We start from the raw sequence: 19,565 nt of genomic DNA on the forward strand, positions 1-19,565 counted from the left end.
AATGATTTAGTTGTTGGCTCCAGGTTCTGCTGTGAGCAGAACCCACAGCTCCTGCCTGCTATTCTGTACCTCAAACTACTGGCCTTTTGGGAGGGAACGCTCACATCTCCTTGAGGTTTAGGGGGCAACTGATGCAATAACCAACCTGTCATGCTCTACATTGAATTTCCCTAACTCTGGTGCCACTGGTCCGCACACCTCAGTGCTTCTTGCTCATGTATCCTTCTCCAGGCCCATCTCTAAGCTTCACACACCTTCAGCCTGCTCCCCTCCGTGAACTCCTTATTTGGTCACATATATTAGACTTCAAAGGTTGATGTGGGTCCTAACTTACAGCCTTAGAGTTCGAGACTGAACTATGGCGGTTGGCTTGGCCCCTCTCAGACTGCAAGCTTGTGTGGTATTCAAGATTTGGGGGCTGACGTCAAAAGTGATCTACACCAGTGCACAGGTCCTCGCACTGCTAACCATCGGCCCTGCTCCGACTCAAAATCCATCTTTTGCTTTGGAAGTGTCTCTACTTGTCCACCATTTTGGGATGCATCACACATGCCACCGCTTGCGGCCCCAAATGTAATCAGCCTCACCGAGCCCTGCTTCCACATCTGCTGGGTCTTTCTTCCCTCTGGTGCGGTTTCGTAGCTCAACGGCAGATAATCTGGGGTCTGTTGCCTGTAAGCCTGTGAACACTGATAACTAGGCAAGTAGCACCCTCTTGATACAACCACTACCTTTGCGCGTTCCAGATACTGTTCAATCATCATTATCAGGTTACAATCCTTATCCTGTGGGATCAGTAGAAGACCCTATAATCTGTATAGCTATGACGTGTGCAACATGTCACATAATCTTCATTTAAATGCATTGCTTGGTTTTCAGACTTCTTCTTGACTTGCTACAAATAGACACCCTTTTTTACATGCTTCCCAATCAGAACAACCTATAGACGTACTGGAGAAAATATATATTGTTACCTAGTCTTATTCACTTTTTGGATTACAATATTATTTTCAGGCCTACTTCCTTTGCATGTAGTCATAGGACAAACCTTATGTACATAAGACAGATTTTTCTCAGCCACTGAAAGTAGGAATAGTAATTCATACAAGTTCTCTTTATAAAGCATAAGTCTCGGGCTTGAAACCATACAAGTGAATGACTGGGTCCTGATAGACTACAAACAAAGCTATTTCTGTTGTGATTAATTTATTACTCATTTGATTTGTTACAAAAACTGAACAAATAAAAGCTGTTCTAGCATCATGTCTAATAGGAAATATTTGCCTGACTGTTTTTGCTACTGATTCAAATGCTCCAATTTTATCTTGGCAAAAGGCGTCATTAAACAAGAAGCAAGAACTTAGGTTTTTAAAAAGATTGAAACGTGTTATGTGTGTCAGTGTCTGGTGGTTAAATATTGAATGGGAGAATTAATACTGTCTTATGTAGTATGTGTGCGATATCGGACAATTTCACTGCCTTCAGACAAGGAATCACCATTGCGAAAGAATTAAAGTTTCTTACTGCCTTAGAGTAAATCCACTATTTCTTCAAACTAGTGATGACGGTAGAAAAGAAAGAGGGATTTTTCATACATTACCGGAAAATTATCCAGTATTGGGGTATCTTTCATAGATTCACATGCCTGAATCATTCTCCGTCGCCGAGGCGGGAGTCCCACAGTAATACAATATACAAAAGCAGTGCCTTAGTAAAAACTGTAGTAGGCTGACAAGGCCCAAAAAGGCCCAAATCTTAGTAGGTTATCTACCTCCTTATGTAAAAAGACCTGAAAATAGTTCCAACCAATCAGAAGTCAGCACCCTCTAGAACCTTCCCTGCAGAGGCAGTTCTCCTCAGATTTTCACCGCACGTCGTGTGGAAGGGAGTCTTCCTGAGTGCCTACTCAGTTTTTCCTTTTCTCTTCAGAATGTCTGAGAAGAAAGCTCTCTTCAAGGCCTGCAGGACCTGTGACAATAGAGGGTCCATGTAGATGATCAGCATAAGGATTGCATCTACTACCTACATCCTAATCACATTGTCAAGGATTGTAGGATTTGCCGAACCTTCCCTGCCAAAACCATCAGGGACAGGGAGGCAAAGGTTCTTTTGTGGCTCAAATCATCTTCTACAGGTGAGGACAGGGCTTCTACATCCAGTAAAAGAGCCAGATCTAGAGACAGCTCTTCTCCTGAGGGGAGGAAACACCATAAATCCTCTCATAGAGCTGCTGAACCCTCAAGGAGGTCGTCTTCTCCTCCTTCTGGATCACCCTTATCTCCAGCTACCGGATCATCCAAATCGTCAGCTACAAAGACAGTGAGTAAAGCCCAGATCAAAACTCTTTCTCTGGTGTCTTCTCACACAGTTTCTGTCACCTCTTCTACTTCAAGTACTTCATCTACAGTATCAACTGCTGCTATAACCTCTCCTATAGTGTCCTCAAAAATTTCTACTTCTAAAAAGTCTTCTGGACCTAAAGAAGCATATTCTGTCACTCCTTCATCGAAATCACCATCGTCGGCATCAGTTCTGTCAACTAGGTTTTCTTCATCTTCAAAGTCATCGTCGACGAAAACCCTGTCGACGTCAAATACATCGTCGACGAAAAGCCCGTCGACGGCAACACCATAGAAGAAGAGCCCGTCGGCGACGGCCACATCGACGGAGGCTTCGTCGACGACAGCCCCGTCGACGACATCACCGGCGACGAAGAGCCCATGGACGGCAGCACCGTCGACTACCATTCCAGCGACGACGAGCCCGTCGACGACTATCCCGTCAACGACTATCCCGTCAACAACTCAGTTGGAGGTTACACCTTTGGTCAAGACTCCACTGTCAGTGAAGAGTCCCTTAAGAACCAAGACTACATTTACGAGGGCTTTGTCTACGCTGCCACAAACTCAAACGTCACCTGTCATGTACACACACTTCCAGTTAAAAGCGTACCATAGACAGGATCATTCTAATATATCTCCTGTTGCCATCGCATATACTGGAAACATATGTAGAGGAAGAGGACTATGATGAGGATGACGGTGAAGAAGAAGGCCCCTTTGGGATTGCACGCCATCCCTCAGAGTTAAGAATAAAGTGTCAGGAAGAGGAAGAAGAGGATGACTACCAGGAACATTTTTATCAGGAGGCCTATACCCGATCATAGACAGTCACATAACGTTACAAGACTGGAAGAAACAAGTCATCTTCCGCCGTCATTGATCCAAGATCTGCAGGCCATGTTGGCTAAATATCGGCGAAGGTTCCCACCTGCATCAGCTGCTAATATTGAACCTGCCCTTCCGGTGACAACACCTATGCCACTTTCACCAATACAGGGCTCTAGTTCATCAAGACACCCTGCAGAAGATATCCCACAAGGGGGGGTCAAGATACATCATCATCTGATGAGGATGACAGAGAGGAAGGTGAACTACCTCATGATAGCGTACCTGGGGATCCTTGGGATGAATATAGAATTCCCATGCCTTCACCTCCTATGCCACAACCCTCTGATTCTCCGCCTGAAGATATTGGCGGGTTTTTTGATATTATGCAACGGGCTGCTCATCATTTTCAGCTTCCAGTTACTATTGAACAGTCTGATTGCTTCCTTCATGTCTTCAAGGAAGGTTATATAAAGGTCGCTAAAGCTATACCGATTATAGATTTCATCTAGGAGGAAGATCTGAATATTATGAAGAGACCTGCTTCCATACCTGTAGTCCTTCCTAGTATTGAAAAGAAATATCGAGCACCGCCAGACACTCCAGCCTGTCTAGTGGGACACCCGCGCCCGGACTCCGTAATTTTGGAAGCTGCACAACAGAGGTCGAAAAATCCATCTACTCACATATCTACTCCACCAGATAAAGAAGGCAGACAATTGGATTTAATAGGCAAAAATATTTCCATCAATGCTGCATCATCTGTCAAGGCAGCAAATTCTCTGGCAATCTTAGCTCGTTATGACCGCCAGATGTGGTCAGATTTATCTGAATTTTTAGGGCTTATCCCTGAAGATCGCCAGCAGGAAGCAGGGAAGATAGTGGTCGAAGGAGAGCGGGCGGCGTCAGAAATAATTGACTGCGCCTTAGCGGGTGCGGCTTTCCTCAGACGCCACGGATGGCTTAAGGCAACCTCTTTTAGACCTGAGGTACAAACTAAAATACTAGTTATGACTTACGATGGTGACTTTCTTTTTGGTAAGCATATTGATGATGCCTTGCAAACCATCAAAACAGATATGGATACTGCTAAATCTTGCAGTATAAGAGAGGATCTTTCAGAGGATCAAGAGGTTGCGGTTTTTCCTCGATAGGAAATTACCACAATCAACAGAACAGACAATAGCAGTCTCAATATAAACAACCATATTACCAGTCCTCTTACAGACAGTCATCTTCGGGCAATTTCTCTCTTCAGGGCGGAAGACGACGCTCGAACAACCAAGGCTGTGACTCAAATAAGAGACAATGAGTTTTGCTGGACGCCAGTTAATCCTTCTCCCCTCCCTGTGGGCTCAAAGATTTCAACCTTATTCCACCAATGGGGAAACATCAGAACGGATCAGTGGGTCCTCGACCTTGTTTAAAGAGGGCACACTCTAGAGTTCTTGAAGAAACCACCTACGACTCTGCCCAAGGGTCCCCCTAGTCTTCACTTATTGTTCAATGAAGCTTTAAACATGTTCTGCAAGAATGCAATAGAGAAAGTTCCAATCTCGCAGAAAGGGAAAGGATTCTACTCTTGTTTCTTACTCTTTCTCATAAGGACAAAAATCAGGGGAGTGGCGTCCAATTCTCAACTTGCGCAAACTCAACAGGTTCCTGAAAAACAGAGTTTCCGAATGGTGACTCTGGCAGAGGTGTTGAACTGTCTGAACGGAGGGGGCTTTATGGCTTCCCTGGATATGGAAGATGCCTACTTCCATGTCCCTATTCATCCCAAACATCGCAAATACCTAAGGTTCACGGTAGCTGGCGTCCACTTTCCATTCAAGGTGCTCCCATTCGGACTGAAATCGGCACCAAGAATATTCACAAAATGCCCGGCTCCACTCTCTGCAACTCTAAGGTCTCGAGGTATTCAAGTCTTCCCATACCTCGACGACTGGTTGCTCAAAGGTCCATCGAAACTGGCTACAAAACAGGCAGTCAAAAGTTGCCTTCATCTATTCTCAAGACTGGGACTCACTCTCAATACAAACAAGTCACAGTTGCAACCCCTACAGGTTCTAACGTTTCTGGGAGCAACATTGGACACCAAAAAATGCAAAGCGTTCTTATCAGAAGATCGGCAGAACAAGTTGCAAAGCCTGGCACAGTCAATTTCAAGAAGGTCAGTTTCTGTCCGAACATTCGCTTCTATTCTGGGGATGTGTTCTTCGGCAATCAGCTTGGTCCCTCTAGCAAGGCTCAGGATGAGACCGCTACAGGAAGAGCTGCACCGGCAATGGCAACAGGCCAAAGGGTCATCCGACGATTCCATAAAGGTTACCGCACGAATGATTCATGCTCTTCACTGGTGGTCGAAGAGAAGCAACCTGTCTCCAGGTCTCACGTTTCTGACAAATTCCCCGGAGTTTGTTCTGACCATGGACGCATCCATGGAAGGTTGGGAGGACATCTCCAGGACCTACAAATCCAAGGTCGATGATCTTGGCAATTTCAACAGAAGCACCTCAACAGTCTCGAATTAAGAGCCATCTTCCTCTCTCTGCAAGCATTCCGTCCGAGGATCAAGAACTCCTCAGTGCTAGTGCATGCGGACAATACCACCAGCATGTATTACGTCAACAAACAGGGGGGAACGAGGTCTCTCTCCCTATCGCAAGAAGCCCAGGAAATGTGTGAGTGGCTTATAAAGCATGGCATATCCCTCAGAGCAGAGCATGTCAAGGGGGTTCAAAATTCCTTGGCCGACAACCTCAGCAGGTCTCTCACAGGTTGCCACAAGTGGGAATTGGAACACAAACCAGTGTAGATGATCTTCTGGATGTGGGGCACACCGACTCTGGATCTGTTTGCTACACAACAGAACAGCAAATGCCTTTATTACACCAGCAGATTTCCTCAACCGGGATCAAGGGGGAATGCCCTGTCCATGCGATGGTCAGGGATTTATGCGTACGCTTTTCCCCCGATACCATTGATACCGAGGGTTCTGCAAAAGATGAAGAGGAAACATTGCAGTCTCATCCTAATTGCTCCTCGCTGGCCGAGACCGTACTGGTTTAAGGAATTACTCCTGTTGTCAGAGCAACGTCCAGTGCGTCTGAAACCAACACTCTCAATGCTAACGAGAGAGAGGTCAGATTCTACATCCGGATCCACATTCGCTTCACTTGCACGCCTGGCTCCTGACTTCTTGGAATTCAAGGATATTAAAATGTCCCAGGACTGTAGGGATATTCTATCTAGAGCCCGTGCTCAAAGTACTGTTAAGACTTATCGCTTTAAATGGAAGCGCTTTTGTCACTGGTTTGGAGCAAATAATGTTCATTCCCTCCAGGCTCCACCTGGAGGTTATACTTTCATACTTACTATCACTGGCTAAAGCAGGTCTAGTATTTTCATTTATCAAAGCCATCTTGCGGCGATTTCTAGATTCAGAAAGAGTTCTACCAGACCGTCGCTCTGTTCCTCGTCGCTTGTAAAGCAATTCTTGAAGGGGCTTTTCAGGACTTTTCCTCCAATTAGACCTCCACCTCCGGAATGGGATCTCAATACAGTTTTATCTCAATTGATGAGAAGACCGTTTTAGCCAATTCACAAAGCCGAGCTAAAATTTTTAACCTGGAAGGTAGCGCTTTTATTAGCTCTCACTTCAGCTCAGAGGGTCAGTGAAATCCAGGCTTTCACAATTTCGGAACCTTTCCTGCATTTCTCTAAGGATTATGTTTCACTGCGAACAAAGCCAAAATTAATTCCTAAAGTACCGTCTTAATTCCACCTTAACCAACCTGTAAAGTTGAAGACCTTTTTTCCGGACCCTGTTACACCGGCAGAAAAGGCTTTGCATTCTCTTGATGTAAAACGTTGCTTGAAGTTTTACCTACAAAAGACTAAGGACATCAGAATATCTAATCAGTTGCTGGTTGCTTATGGTCAAGTCACGCTAGGACAAGCCGTGACAAAAGCAACGGTAGCCAGATGGCTATCTTCTACCATACAATTTTGCCATGACCAAGCCAACAGGCCTTTGCACAGAAGGGTCAAAGCACATTCCAGCAGAACTATGGCGGCTTCTACAGCCTTATTTTCTGGGGTCACGTTGGAGAACATTTGCCGTGCTGCGACATGGAAGAATGTCCACACGTTCACGAAGCACTACTGCTTACAATCTGCGCCGCAAGACGATGCAGCAGTGGGACAAGCTGTTCTTTGACATCTTCTTCATTAAGGTTAGACTTTTGAATGTCTCTCATATTGCATTTCTAATGTTTTTGGTTGTCAATAACTGTTCTTAAATATGAAGTATGTAAAGTGACTATAATTATTTAATTTCAGAAGTTTTCTGCATTTATATGTATGTACATATTCTAGCTCTCTATAACCTTCCGGAGGAGTGGGGATATGTAGATTCACGCTTTGTCTCCCACCTTCCGCAAACGACATTTATAGGCTTACAGCTTGCTACTCTGATTCAGGCATGTGAATCTATGAAAGATACCCCAATACTGGATAAGAAATCAAGTTACTTACCTGTAACTACAGTTATCCACTATTGGTATCTTTCATAGATTTACATGCACCCACCCTCCTCCCCAGGCAGGACAGTTCTCTAATTGGGATACTTACTCCTCACTTGTGCTAAGAAAATCTGAGGAGAACTGCCTCTGCAGGGAAGGTTCTAGAAGGTGCTGACTTCTGATTGGTTGGAATGTAAATGTGTGTGTATTGTAAGGCGCACTGCTACCCGGAGGCGTCCTGGCGCTATAGACCGTTGGGGAACCCGTCCTGGCTTTCCCTGTGAGATGTTCCCTCCTGGGTATCTCCAAGGTGAAACCAGGCATCCCCGGCGTTTGTGGGGGGCCTTTGTGGAGATGATGCAAGCTAATGCCCAGAGTTGCCGAGTGCGATCCCTGGTTAGAGTAGGCGCCGAGGCGAGAATTATCAAGTCCCCTGACCCTGGTTCACGACCCTGCCGAGTCGGGGATTGAACCCTGGTCCCGGGCCGTCCTCTGTTTCCGGGTCAGCCGCCTCTAACCAGTGAACTATTTTCAGTTCTTTTTACATAAGGAGGTAGATAGGCTACTAAGATTTGGGCCTTTTTGGGCCTATAGTCTTGTCCGCCTACTACAGTTTTTACTTTTGTATATTGTATTACTGTGGGACTCCCGCCTCGGTGACGGGGAATGATTCAGGCATGTGAATCTATGAAAGATACCTATACTGGATAACTGTAGTTACAGGTAAGTAACTTGTTTTCTTCTCAATTCTAGCTCTAGGTCTCATAAATCGTTGTCTTGAGTTTTGCAAATCAATTGTGGAGTGATAAGAAAGTACTTGGAGATGATTTAATTTGGAAAAACAGTTTGTCATGATGAAGTCCTAGTACTTTGAAATGAGTGGCATGCAATGCGTTTTTGTGTCTTTTTGTTCTACTTAAGAAACTATAGTAAAATATATGTTTTTAGCTATTGGTGTACTTCATCTGTTTATTGCAATTGTAACAAGCACTGCGGCTGGTATTTTGAAGGAACTTTAAATTACTTATCCTGCTCACCAATTTCAGATTACTATTAAATGCTAAAGGAGAGGAAAGCAAACATGATAACGTCTTTGTGTGGATGCTCAATTTGCAGATGGACACCCAGTGATGGCAGCTGGAAGTCCTGTTGGACATATTGGATTATGGAACTTGGAAGAGAAAAGTTTGATCATTCAGATGAGAGACGCACATTCCTCAGCCATTGCTGGAATGACATTCGTCCATGGAGAACCACTTCTTGTTACAAATGGAGCAGATAATGCTATAAGGGTATTTATATACCCCTTTTTCTCAACCATTTATTATACTTTATCAATTGTCTCAAGCTGTTTTGTTACATGAAGGGCTCCAGGTACGGTAATAAAATGGGGTATTTACCTCCCTATTTTTGGGAGGTGCGAGTAGAATTATTTTTGAGGGTTTCAGGTGTAATACTAATTTCTTTACTTTTGTTTATTCAAGTAGGTAAAAAGTAGATAAAAATATTAAACCAGATGAATCTATTTTATATAACGTGGTTTTCTGGCGCATCACTCTGGAAGCTACTAATTTAGACCTATTATTATGTCAGTGCACGTAGAAGCATGGGTGGATTTTTTTAAATCTGTTCATCTTATTTTTCAGTTGTAAGTATTTGTAAAATAATCCAGTGTACTGCTTAACTAGTGGGCTGGTGCAGGATTTTAAGCAGTGCATATGTTTTCTGTTGTGGTTTTGGTGTTTGAAAATGAAACAGAAGACTGTAGAAACATAGATTCCAAAATATTGATTGCCAAAATCCAAACCTCACATTTTCTCTCTATAAACATTTTGATTTATATAATAATTCCTAAATAAAGCCACAGTCACTTCCTAGGTAAGCAGGACTGGCCTAATTTAGGGGGTCATTATGATTGCGGTTTTTCCGCATCCTGGGGGCCGGCGGAAGCCACCGCCGGCCCAGAGGATGCGGAAAAACCGCAGCGGACTGACCAAAGACCCACCGCCACATTAGGATGGCTGGTGGGTCCTGGTTTCCGTCCGCAGCTTTTCCGCCGCGGTCGGCTTACAACCGCGGCGGAAAAGCTCTAATATGGTGACGGTGTCTTCCAGACACCGTCCACCATATTAGGATGGCCTGTAAATTATGCTTTTCCGCGGCGGGTTTTCCGCCGTGGAAAAGCATACGGAACTTCACTGCGGGGGCCCGTTGCGGGCCCCCTAGGTGAAGGGGGCGTGGGGTGTGCACATGGGGGGTACCTACACCGCGCGGTGCCTGCCTCTTACTGCATGCAAATGCAATGCGTGCATTTTTAACATTGCCGCGGGTGCAGCTTGAAGCCGCACCCGCCGCAATGTTAAAAATAGAGGATGTGACCGCCAGGGTGGCGGTCACATCCTAATTGCACAGGAGAGAACTCCGCATGCCATGCGGAGGTTCCCTCCTGCTCTGGGGTCGCGGACCTAATGAGGCCCTAAGTGTTGTAACACCAGTCCTGGCATATTTAGTGGTAGGTGCTTAATAATATGGTTGGATGCAGGTCTAAATTTCTGTAGGGGGAATTTTGTATGAAAGGTCAGTATTTTGGTGGTTTTTATGACTAAAACGTTTTTGACGTCTGTTTTCTGAAAAATAGTTTTCATGTAAAATTGTCTCTCCGGATATTTGCAGTCTATCATGATGCAAAGTTGGGATGCAATATCATAACACACAGCCAAGTAAAATCAATGAAAAAAAATAAGACAAACCAGTATAATTGGAGTAAGTCTTCAATTTCAGATTTCCAAAGAAAGCTAAAAAAGCAACCCCTAAATAACCAGGAATCATCCAAATGTGGGGAATAATGGTATTACAGAAAGCAATGGTAGTCGGTGTAAAATATTAGGACAGCATCTTTTATTTATAAAATCATCAGTTTTTCAAAACGCCTTCAGTGTGCAAGCAGCTTGAATTGAGGTTTAAAATAGTTGAAGGCTTCGTTATCTTGAGTGACTCATGCTATTTTATAAATCTACCTTAACATAGTGCCATTGACGTTTCGGCGAAAGCAAGAGAAATAGATTTTAAATCTAGAGGATGAGGTTTACGTATAAGTATCTCTATTTGCCACTCTCTCTCCCAACCCAGTGCTCCCAAGCGTGTTGCCCCTGCTGATTTGCTATACACTTTAGCTAGAACCAATGTTGATGTTTGCAGGCTTCAGTTTACTGAAGAATATAATCTTCTGGTTGAGCTAGAACTTGCTGTGCTGATTTTTAGTAGGAGGGTAAATGGTGAAGGAAGCAAATTGCTATGGTTGAGGGCCTCGAACAAGCTGATTACGCCAATTGTATTATGAGGAGAGGACGAATAGTCTTCTAAGGCTCTTCCTACTCAGTGCCATCCTGCACTCGAAAAAGCAATACAACCAATTAAAAGTATGTGCCACATGGATATTTTTTTTGTTATGCTTAATATCAGAATGGAAGAATGTTTTGTTTACTGAACTTGCTACCCTGGAGGAAATATTACATCTTATACGTTCTAGTCTGCCTTGTAGAAAATAAAAAAGATGCAGTCAATTGCTGTTATTTATTTCTGACAAGATTTTCATTTTATGAACTTCTGTCGACAGGTGTGGATATTTGATGGTCCTGGAGGTGGAGGACGGCTATTGAGATTACGTATGGGGCACAGCGCCCCCCCTACAAAGATCAGATACCATGGGAACAATGGAGAGCAAATACTAAGTGCTGGTAAGCTAATATCGCAACTTACCCCCTCTAAAGTTGATGATTATGATCTCCTAGCATGTTCCAATTGAACACAGATTCTCTGCACTTTTTTTTTAGGTCAAGATAGCACCTTGCAGTCCTTCTCCACTGTACATGAAAGGTTCAATAAAAGCTTGGGTCGCGGTAAGTTCATTTGTGTTACATATTGGCTCCACATGCAAATGTTACTGTCTCTCTTAGTATTAGGTTCTAGCAACTCTATTGCTAGCATGTTCTTACATAATTTTATCTTTCATGGTATTGATTAAGAAAATTGACAGTATTTTTATTTGTTGTCTTTAGAAGGTCCCACCAGAGATTAAGAAATGTTTTGTGTTTTTTTTTTGGGGGGATTATTTTGTTTATTGGCATATCAAAAAAACAGTTACAATCAAATGGCAAAGACGCTGACATCCGCTTCAGCAGAATAGCACTACAACATGTCGGCATGTGCGCAATACTCCCATCAATATCAACTTTCCGGCAGTCGCTACATTTCCCCACCCATCGTGTCCCCGAAGCAAGAACAACATGTACACAATCAATAGGCGCCCCTCCCGAACCACAGCCCACTGCTATCCCTCCATCCAACGTCATGAGGAAAGACATCAATCCAAAAATAGGAAATGCAATCAGTAACCTGCATAGAGGCACAACTACGAAGGATGATTGATGCAGATAAGGGTTGACCCAAAACATACTCTGTCATCATTAAGAACATTCAAAATAGCGCACAAATCATGTCTCCACTCCAGTATTCTGTGGTGTATGTGCCTTCTCCCAGTCCGACCCATCGTCCCCAGTGTCTCTGTCGTCCGCCAGAGATCTCCTCTCCATGTACAGTGACCAATAGTTCTTTGGCCGATTACGAGGGGGCAAGAGCTTGCTGTATAGTCCCGCCTGCGTACAACAGTACAACATATCACAAGACAATCTGGATAGCGCCGGGGTTGGTCCTCTCATCCAAGTAAGCGCAACGCAGCGGTTGGCCATTAGAAAAACCATGTCCACCAACCTGCGATTATCGGGCGCAATATCCTTGGAATACCCCAACAACGCAAGTAGCGGGGAGGGGGATAGTGATAAATCAGTGACCCTGTTCACCTCGGCGAACACCTCACGCCAGAAATCTGCGATCCGAGGGTAGAGCCAGGCGAGGTGTAAAAAATCTGCAGTTTGCGCTGAGCACCTTTCGCAGTGAGGAGACTCTCGCAGACCGTATCTGCACAGACGCTCAGGGGAATAGTACACCCGATTGAGAAATTTAAAATGCAATAGCCGATGCCGACCATTAAGGGATACCCTCTTGATGTTGGCCCAACGATATCTGCATTTAACCTCGGGAAGATCAAGCTCTAAATCAGTCTGCCACGCCAATCTGGGTTTGGCATAGTGCGTCGTTTTTTCCGCCAGTGTGTCGTAGTAAAGTCGCGAGATTAGACGTTTCGGGGATTTAGCAGTAACTACATAGTCGTACACGGACACCGTTGGGGGTTCTGCCATGTCCTCGCCCAGTTAATCTCTGAGAGCGAGTCTCACCCTATGAAACTGAAAGCGAGCTAGGGGAGGAACACCCGGTCCGTCCCCTGTGTCCACGTCCTCCTACTGGCGGGCCGTGCCATTAAGGAATAGATCTCTCATTGTATGTAACTCCAATTTTGCAAGGGACAACTGAACCCCTCGGTCCCTACATGGACCCACCCACGAACACCACTCCAACCTGGCCTTCTGGGCATACAACAGTGAGCAGGCCTGTGTATCCATAAGGTGGTGCTAGGCGTGTGTAACAGCATTTACTGAATTCAACAGACCCGTTCGTCGATCTCAGGAGCGGGCCAGTAGTGCAGGCAATGGTGTAGGATCGGCCACTATCTGTTCGATGCGTATGTGAGGGGCGGCGAGCGGGCCGTGCATCCAGCCATAAGCAAGAGCGCCCTAGGCAGCACAATAATATAATTCCAGATCAGGAGCCTTTAGGCCCTCGTCCTCATAAGGACGTATGAGGATATCCCAAGCCACTCTCGGCTGCTTACCAGCCCAAACCAGTCGTAGTACCAGGGAATGTAGTTGTTTAAAAAACGCGCTAGATAATACCATTGGAATATTACTAAACAAAAATAAGAAACGGGGGAGCACGACCATTTTCAACAACAATATGTGGCCCATGAGGGAGAGGCGAAGGCCAATCCACTTTTCCACATCATCCTCCAGTTTGGAGGCAGCCACCCCATAATTTTCTCTAAGAACCACCTCCGTGTCCGTATGCCTAGGTAATGGACTGAGTCAGTGGTCCATTGAATGGGGTAGTTCGAGTCAACCCTGTTCGTGGCCGGCGTGAGTGGGAACATCACAGTTTTGCCCCAGGTGACGTGGATACCAGAGAGTGAGCTGAACAGTACCACTTCTCTCAGGACTCTCGATAGATTGGCCTCCGGATCCCGCACGTAAAGCAAGGTGTCAACCGCATACGTGGACACTATCAAGTTGTACCCAGGGAATCTGATACCGCGATGACCATGATACTCCCGTAACGCGCAGGCCAGGGGCTCTGCGACAAGGGCATATAGGAGGGGGGAGAGGGGGCAGCCCTGTTTTGTACCGCGTCCTATAGGGAAGGGTTCAGTCGTAAGCTCTCCTATATGGACCCTAGCCGTGGGAGATGGATAAAGTGTGTTCAACAACTGGATAAAGAGATCCCCAACTCCCATACGCCACAACACCGCGCGGAGGAAGGGCCATTCGACGGAATCAAACACCTTTTCCATATCCAGGAAGACCGCTACAGCTGGCACTTCCTGTCTGGTGTGTTGAAATGCTGCAAACACTGTGCGCAAATTATAGGTCAAGGTGTGATTGGGGACAAATCCCGCCTGTTCGGGGCAACAAGCGTCGGTATTATTGGGCTGATACGATTAGCACTAATCTTTGCGAAGATCTTCGCATCAACGTTAATAAGAGACATCGGATGGTATGAGGCACAGTCCTCCGGAGGCTTACCTGGCTTCAATAAAGTTACGATAATTGCTTCATGCATCGTACGGGGCAATTCTCCACTCTCCGCCATCTGCTCAACGAGGATCAATAACTTAGGGATCAGTAACTCTGAAAACGTTTTATAAAATGTGTCAAGGAACCCGTCACTACCTGGAGCGCTGCCTGCCTTCATAGATGACAATGCCCAAACAATCTCCTCCCTTTCAAACGGCCTCACAAGGAACTCCCGGTGTGTGTTCGTGAGTCAAGGCAGTTGGATATCCGTGAGATAATCCGTGATACGATCCTCCGACACCGTCCCTCTAGAGGCGTAGAGAGTGGCATGATAATCGCGAAAACGGTCCACAACCTGGTCATCTGTCAATTCTACTCCAGTGAGTGGCAATCTCAGAGCAGGCATAACCGTGTTTTGTCGGCGTTGCTTAGCCATTCTGGCCAACACCGCACCTCGGCGCTCACCCTCACAGTACGATCAGGCGATGGCGTACTTTCCGAGCTATTTAACCTCAGCGTCCGCCTCTTCGTGATACTCCCGGAGCGTTTACGCCAACTTCTGTGTCAGGTCCACGCCCCGATCCCGCACAAGACGCGCCTCTATACTCTTCAGTCTGTTTTCTAGCAGTGCCAAATGATCCCGGATAAATCTGAGGACTCCAGCGAGTTTAGAAATAATGACTCCTCGAATATACGCCTTAAAGGACTCCCGCACCGTGAAGAAGGACTTCACCGTACCCTCATTCCTGCTAAAAAAGTCTTCTATAGCAGTCACCAGTTCTTCATGAAAAGCGTTGTCGAGCAACGCGTAGGGCAGCAGTCGCCAAGAAAAAGTGGGGGGGGGGGGGGTCGACGCGCCAGGGCGCGCAGGGTAATGAGCACCGGGGTATGGTCAGAGTAAGTGCGCGGAAGCGTCACGCAGGCCCGTACACAGGAGAGGAGATGCGAGGAGAGGAGCCAATATTCAATGCGAGTGTGTGTCATATTGTGAAGAGTAATGTATGTACCCCCCTTGTGTTAGGTGTTTAGTCCTCCAAACATCCTGTAAATCCAATCGGGTCATCTCTTGATCAAGGACCCGAGAGGCAGCCGAAGGTCGACTTCTAGGCCCGTCAGAACGATCTAGTGCTAGCTGTAGTGTCAGATTGAAGTCACCTCCCCATAGGACATGTCCCTCCCCTAAATCCCTGATCTTATTGGCAAGTGTCACGTAGAACGAAGGGCAGTCAAAGTTAGGGCCATATGCAATGATCACATGAAATGTCATTCCCTTCCCAGTGCACCTAGTGATGACATATCATCCCTCAGTATCCGTCGCAATCGGCGTGAATGTCAGAGGAGACCGCGGGTTCACCCAAGTCAGCACTCCCCTGGCGCTCGCGGTAAAGCCGGCCGCATGTATACGACCTTGTAGACCTCTGTAACGTAGTGTCGGACTGTCTGGTCTCAGATGGGTCTCCTGCAACAACGCAATGTCAACCGCATGGCACAAGAGTTATTGGAGTATGCGCCTGTCATGTAATCCCCTAAAGCTCCAGGTCATCAGAGTGATAGTGTCAGTGTCTCGTGGCTGTTGTATCAGGTGAGGGGATGCAGAGTGCGTCGGGGATGCATCACCACCCTGCGAATGTTGAGTCATTACTGAGGTACTGTACGTGAGTGTCAGCGAGTGTGTCCCCACGAGTCCTGGAGCAACGCGCACATCTGCCAACGTCCATGCCAACTAAATTGACTAGCACATCTTTGAGTATTATGCATCCTGCTATTCGCTTTAACAACAAGAGAAAAACATGCACAGACACCCAACCCCCCACCCACGCTTGCCCAACCCCAACATGGACGTGCCCCATTTCCCCGCCACTCCCAGTCCTACCCCCCAGCCCAAAATAGCTGCAAATTCCCCCCCCCCCACCCTATCTCCCACCCAGCCACCCACAACCCAACATCGACGGCAAATGCAATCAACAATCCAAATACAATAAAGAAACGAACCCACTGCCATGGAGGCAAGGCGGGGGAGGTGTACTGCACAAAGGGGCGTTGATACCCAGCCCACAAAAGTTGTCAATGTTAAGGTTCAGTATTAAAAACTCACTGCCCCGTACCGCCCCCCCCTCATTCCCCCCCCCCCGTCCAGGGAATACAATATTAGTCAGCTATCGGAGCCCTATGAAGGGCCCAATGTGTGCCCTATGTCCTGTAGGAAGGCCCTCCGCAGGCCTTAACCGTCACCCCCAGCTGGCCATACCTCTGCTGAACATACCCCATATTAAGGCAAACTGTCATGTTCTTTATACATTACCAATACACCTTTGCGTATCAACCTCAAAGTCACATGTAATTGTCTGCAAGTGCAATAGGGCCAACCGCTCCAAGCAAACAGTGTTCCGGCTGCACGCTCCAAAGGAGAAAAACACCCCACATCCAAATCACGTCAGATACCGTATTCTCCGCGACCGTACATCATCTCACCACGACACATCAGTGCTGCATAGCCACTGTCCATCTGCAATGTGGTACCAGCCGGTGCTACGCATAAAATGTCACCTCACAACAGTTCAAAAATGAACTGACTGCATATCCATTAGCCAGTCGCAGAGTCATTCCCGTTCCTCCATGAGCCCACCCGAGGCCCCATCAGTCAAATCGTCGTTCGCGGGGCGGTGTCGGTCCTTGCGCCAGTCCTTCATGGCTTTCTGTAGCGCTTTAGGGTCAGTAAAAATAGTAGACCTCCCCTATCTATTGACCCGAAGCTTAGCAGGGTAGAGCATGGCATAGTCGACCCCAAGTTCTCTCAACTGCCGTTTCATAGGGACAAATTGTCGGCGTGCCTCTTGCACCCTGGCCGTGAAGTCCGGGAACAGGGACAGCGTGCTCCCCTCATATTTCAATGGTTGTTTCTTCCTGGCTAGCTTCAGTGCGATGTCACGGTCCCGATAATTTAGAAGCTTGGCCACAATAGGACGAGGGGGAGCCCCCGGCTTAGGCCTCGGGCCCAACGTACGATGTGCCCGCTCTACCACGAACATCCCGGAGAAGGCATTGTCACCCAGCAGTTTCTTTAAGAGGGCCTCAACAAACCGCTCCATGTTGCCTGTTTGAGTGCTCTCCGGAAGGCCCGGAAGTCGTATATTACATCTACGGGACCTCGCCTCCAAGTCCTCGGCCTTATCCTGTAGAAGCTGGATTACCTTGCCTAGCTGTTTGTGTTCTGTGTCCAGGGATGTCTGCGCTTCCTAAACCTCGCCAATACGCCTCTCCGACATGTCCAGGCGTTCGGCGTGCTTATCGAGCAGCTCTGCCATGCGGTATGTGAGGGCGTCCATCTTGGTCCCCAGTGATGCAATGCCGCCCTGCAAGTTCTTCGCCATAGCCAGCAAGATGGTACGCAGATCCGGCTCAGATGTTTCCCCCCATCGTAGTCTCGAGCCCAGAGGCCTCCTCTCGAGCTGGGGTGTCGTTGGGTTTAGTCTACTTACTTGAGTCAAAAGACAACTTAGGCTGCGTACGATCTGGATGGCCCATGCCTAAATCTTAGGGTATACCACCGTTAGGCATGCACAGCCAAAGTGTCTCTCAAACTCGCTGTCCAGTCGTGGAGTCAGAGCACCCTCAGTGCTGCGCCGAACGGCACCCGGTCACCGAGCCCCGCCAACACAGGGACTCCTCCACGCCGGGCACCAATGTGCTGGAGCCGGTCTCGGCAGCAAAAAACAAAAGGGGGTGCCCACGCAGCCAAGAGCGACAGAGCAGGCGCTGACCACAGGGCCACCCCGACCGGCAACCAGGCAAAGAGACTCGGTATTAACAAAGACGCGCACTCCACTGCACAAAATGGCGCTGTGTAGAAGACGCCAGCTCACCACCACACTTGGCTCGCGAGTATCCGCACCGCCCAATCTCGAAGGTGCTCCGGGACAACGACCAGTGTAGGGGGTGAGGGGTTGAGAAGGCCAAGGGTCCGTCCCTATCGCGTCCCAGTCGCTATCCAGGTGTGCCCGTCCCAGGCCACGCCACCAGGCCTCAACGGTCCATATCCATCGTGTGTGGGGGGGGGGGGGCGCGACAATACCCCCAGCTGTGTTCACTGTCGCTCCGCTGCCGACCCTCACGAGGGTCACGCTTTCCAGCCGATGTGGGTGTTGGGGTAACAGTGCAGTCCAAACTGGGCGCTCGAGTTAGGCGGCGGCGCCGCAGCAATGTTCCAAGTCCAGGCGCCACCCCCCGCACAGTCTCTCCACACTCCGCCGACTCCCCGCTTACTGTGATATCGCTCCCCCCGCGATGTCTGTTCGGGGCACAGCAGCAACAGCCATCCGGCTCTGCAAACACAGCCGATGTGGACGGGGGTATGTCTGCAACGCTGCTCGGGTCTCCGGGGTCCGCAACTTCGCAACAGGCAGCTTCCGCAGAGATGAGCCAAGTACAGTGCCTCTGAGCAGCGGAGACGGACAAGCTCAGGCCAGCATATGCTCCCCACAAACCAGAACAGCAGTGGGTCTTGAAATTGCACGATGGGCACCGTAGCCGGCAGGATAGTTGAGTGAATCTTGCCCTAGACGCGGGAGCCCACGTTTCAGGCGGCCATCTCCGTTGCTGGCTAGCTCCGCCCCTCGAGATTAAGAAACAATTAAGTAGTTTTCTAGTAGGAGGCCCTTTTGAGTTTAAGGAACATTTTAAATGACCACTGATCTTTATAGCCAAACAGTAGTGAACAAACTGGCCCGGGTTTGAGGTCTAACAAATAACGCAGGGAATTTTGTAACAATTCTTTTTTCTGAAGAAATTTTTATTCTTAATCGATCAAGGAAACGGACCACCACGATTTCCACGACATCAAGGTTGCTTCATTAAAGCATCTAACAATACCTACTCTGTGCAAATACAATGATCAATAAATACATATCAAATGTCAAAACAGAAAGTGAACATAAGCAGATTAGAAGTAGGTGAATCAAAAAAGTGACAGAAACAAAACCAGAAAAATGTATTTGCCATTAGAATCTCAAATTAACAAATCTTTCAGTTACAGATTTTCCTTTTACATAATCTACTAGCTTAGACAAGCATTGGAAATGCTATAGGGCTCGCATTAGGAAAATTTGAGCTATTGGTCTTATAAATGATTT

General features: G+C 47.2%; 1 protein-coding gene across 1 annotated transcript in view; it reads left to right on the forward strand.

Moving 5' to 3' along the window:
• WDR36 (WD repeat domain 36) overlaps nt 1–19,565 on the forward strand; it is a 443,575-nt gene that overhangs the window by 148,664 nt on the left and 275,346 nt on the right. The window contains exons 9-11 of the mRNA XM_086963545.1: nt 8,810–8,985; nt 11,310–11,430; nt 11,527–11,592. Of these exons, the coding sequence (XP_086819671.1) occupies nt 8,810–8,985; nt 11,310–11,430; nt 11,527–11,592 (363 nt within the window). The remainder of the gene's footprint in view (nt 1–8,809; nt 8,986–11,309; nt 11,431–11,526; nt 11,593–19,565) is intronic.

Source organism: Lissotriton vulgaris, chromosome 3_1 (genome assembly GCF_964263255.1).
Source record: "Lissotriton vulgaris chromosome 3_1, aLisVul1.2, whole genome shotgun sequence".
NCBI lineage: Eukaryota > Metazoa > Chordata > Amphibia > Caudata > Salamandridae > Lissotriton > Lissotriton vulgaris.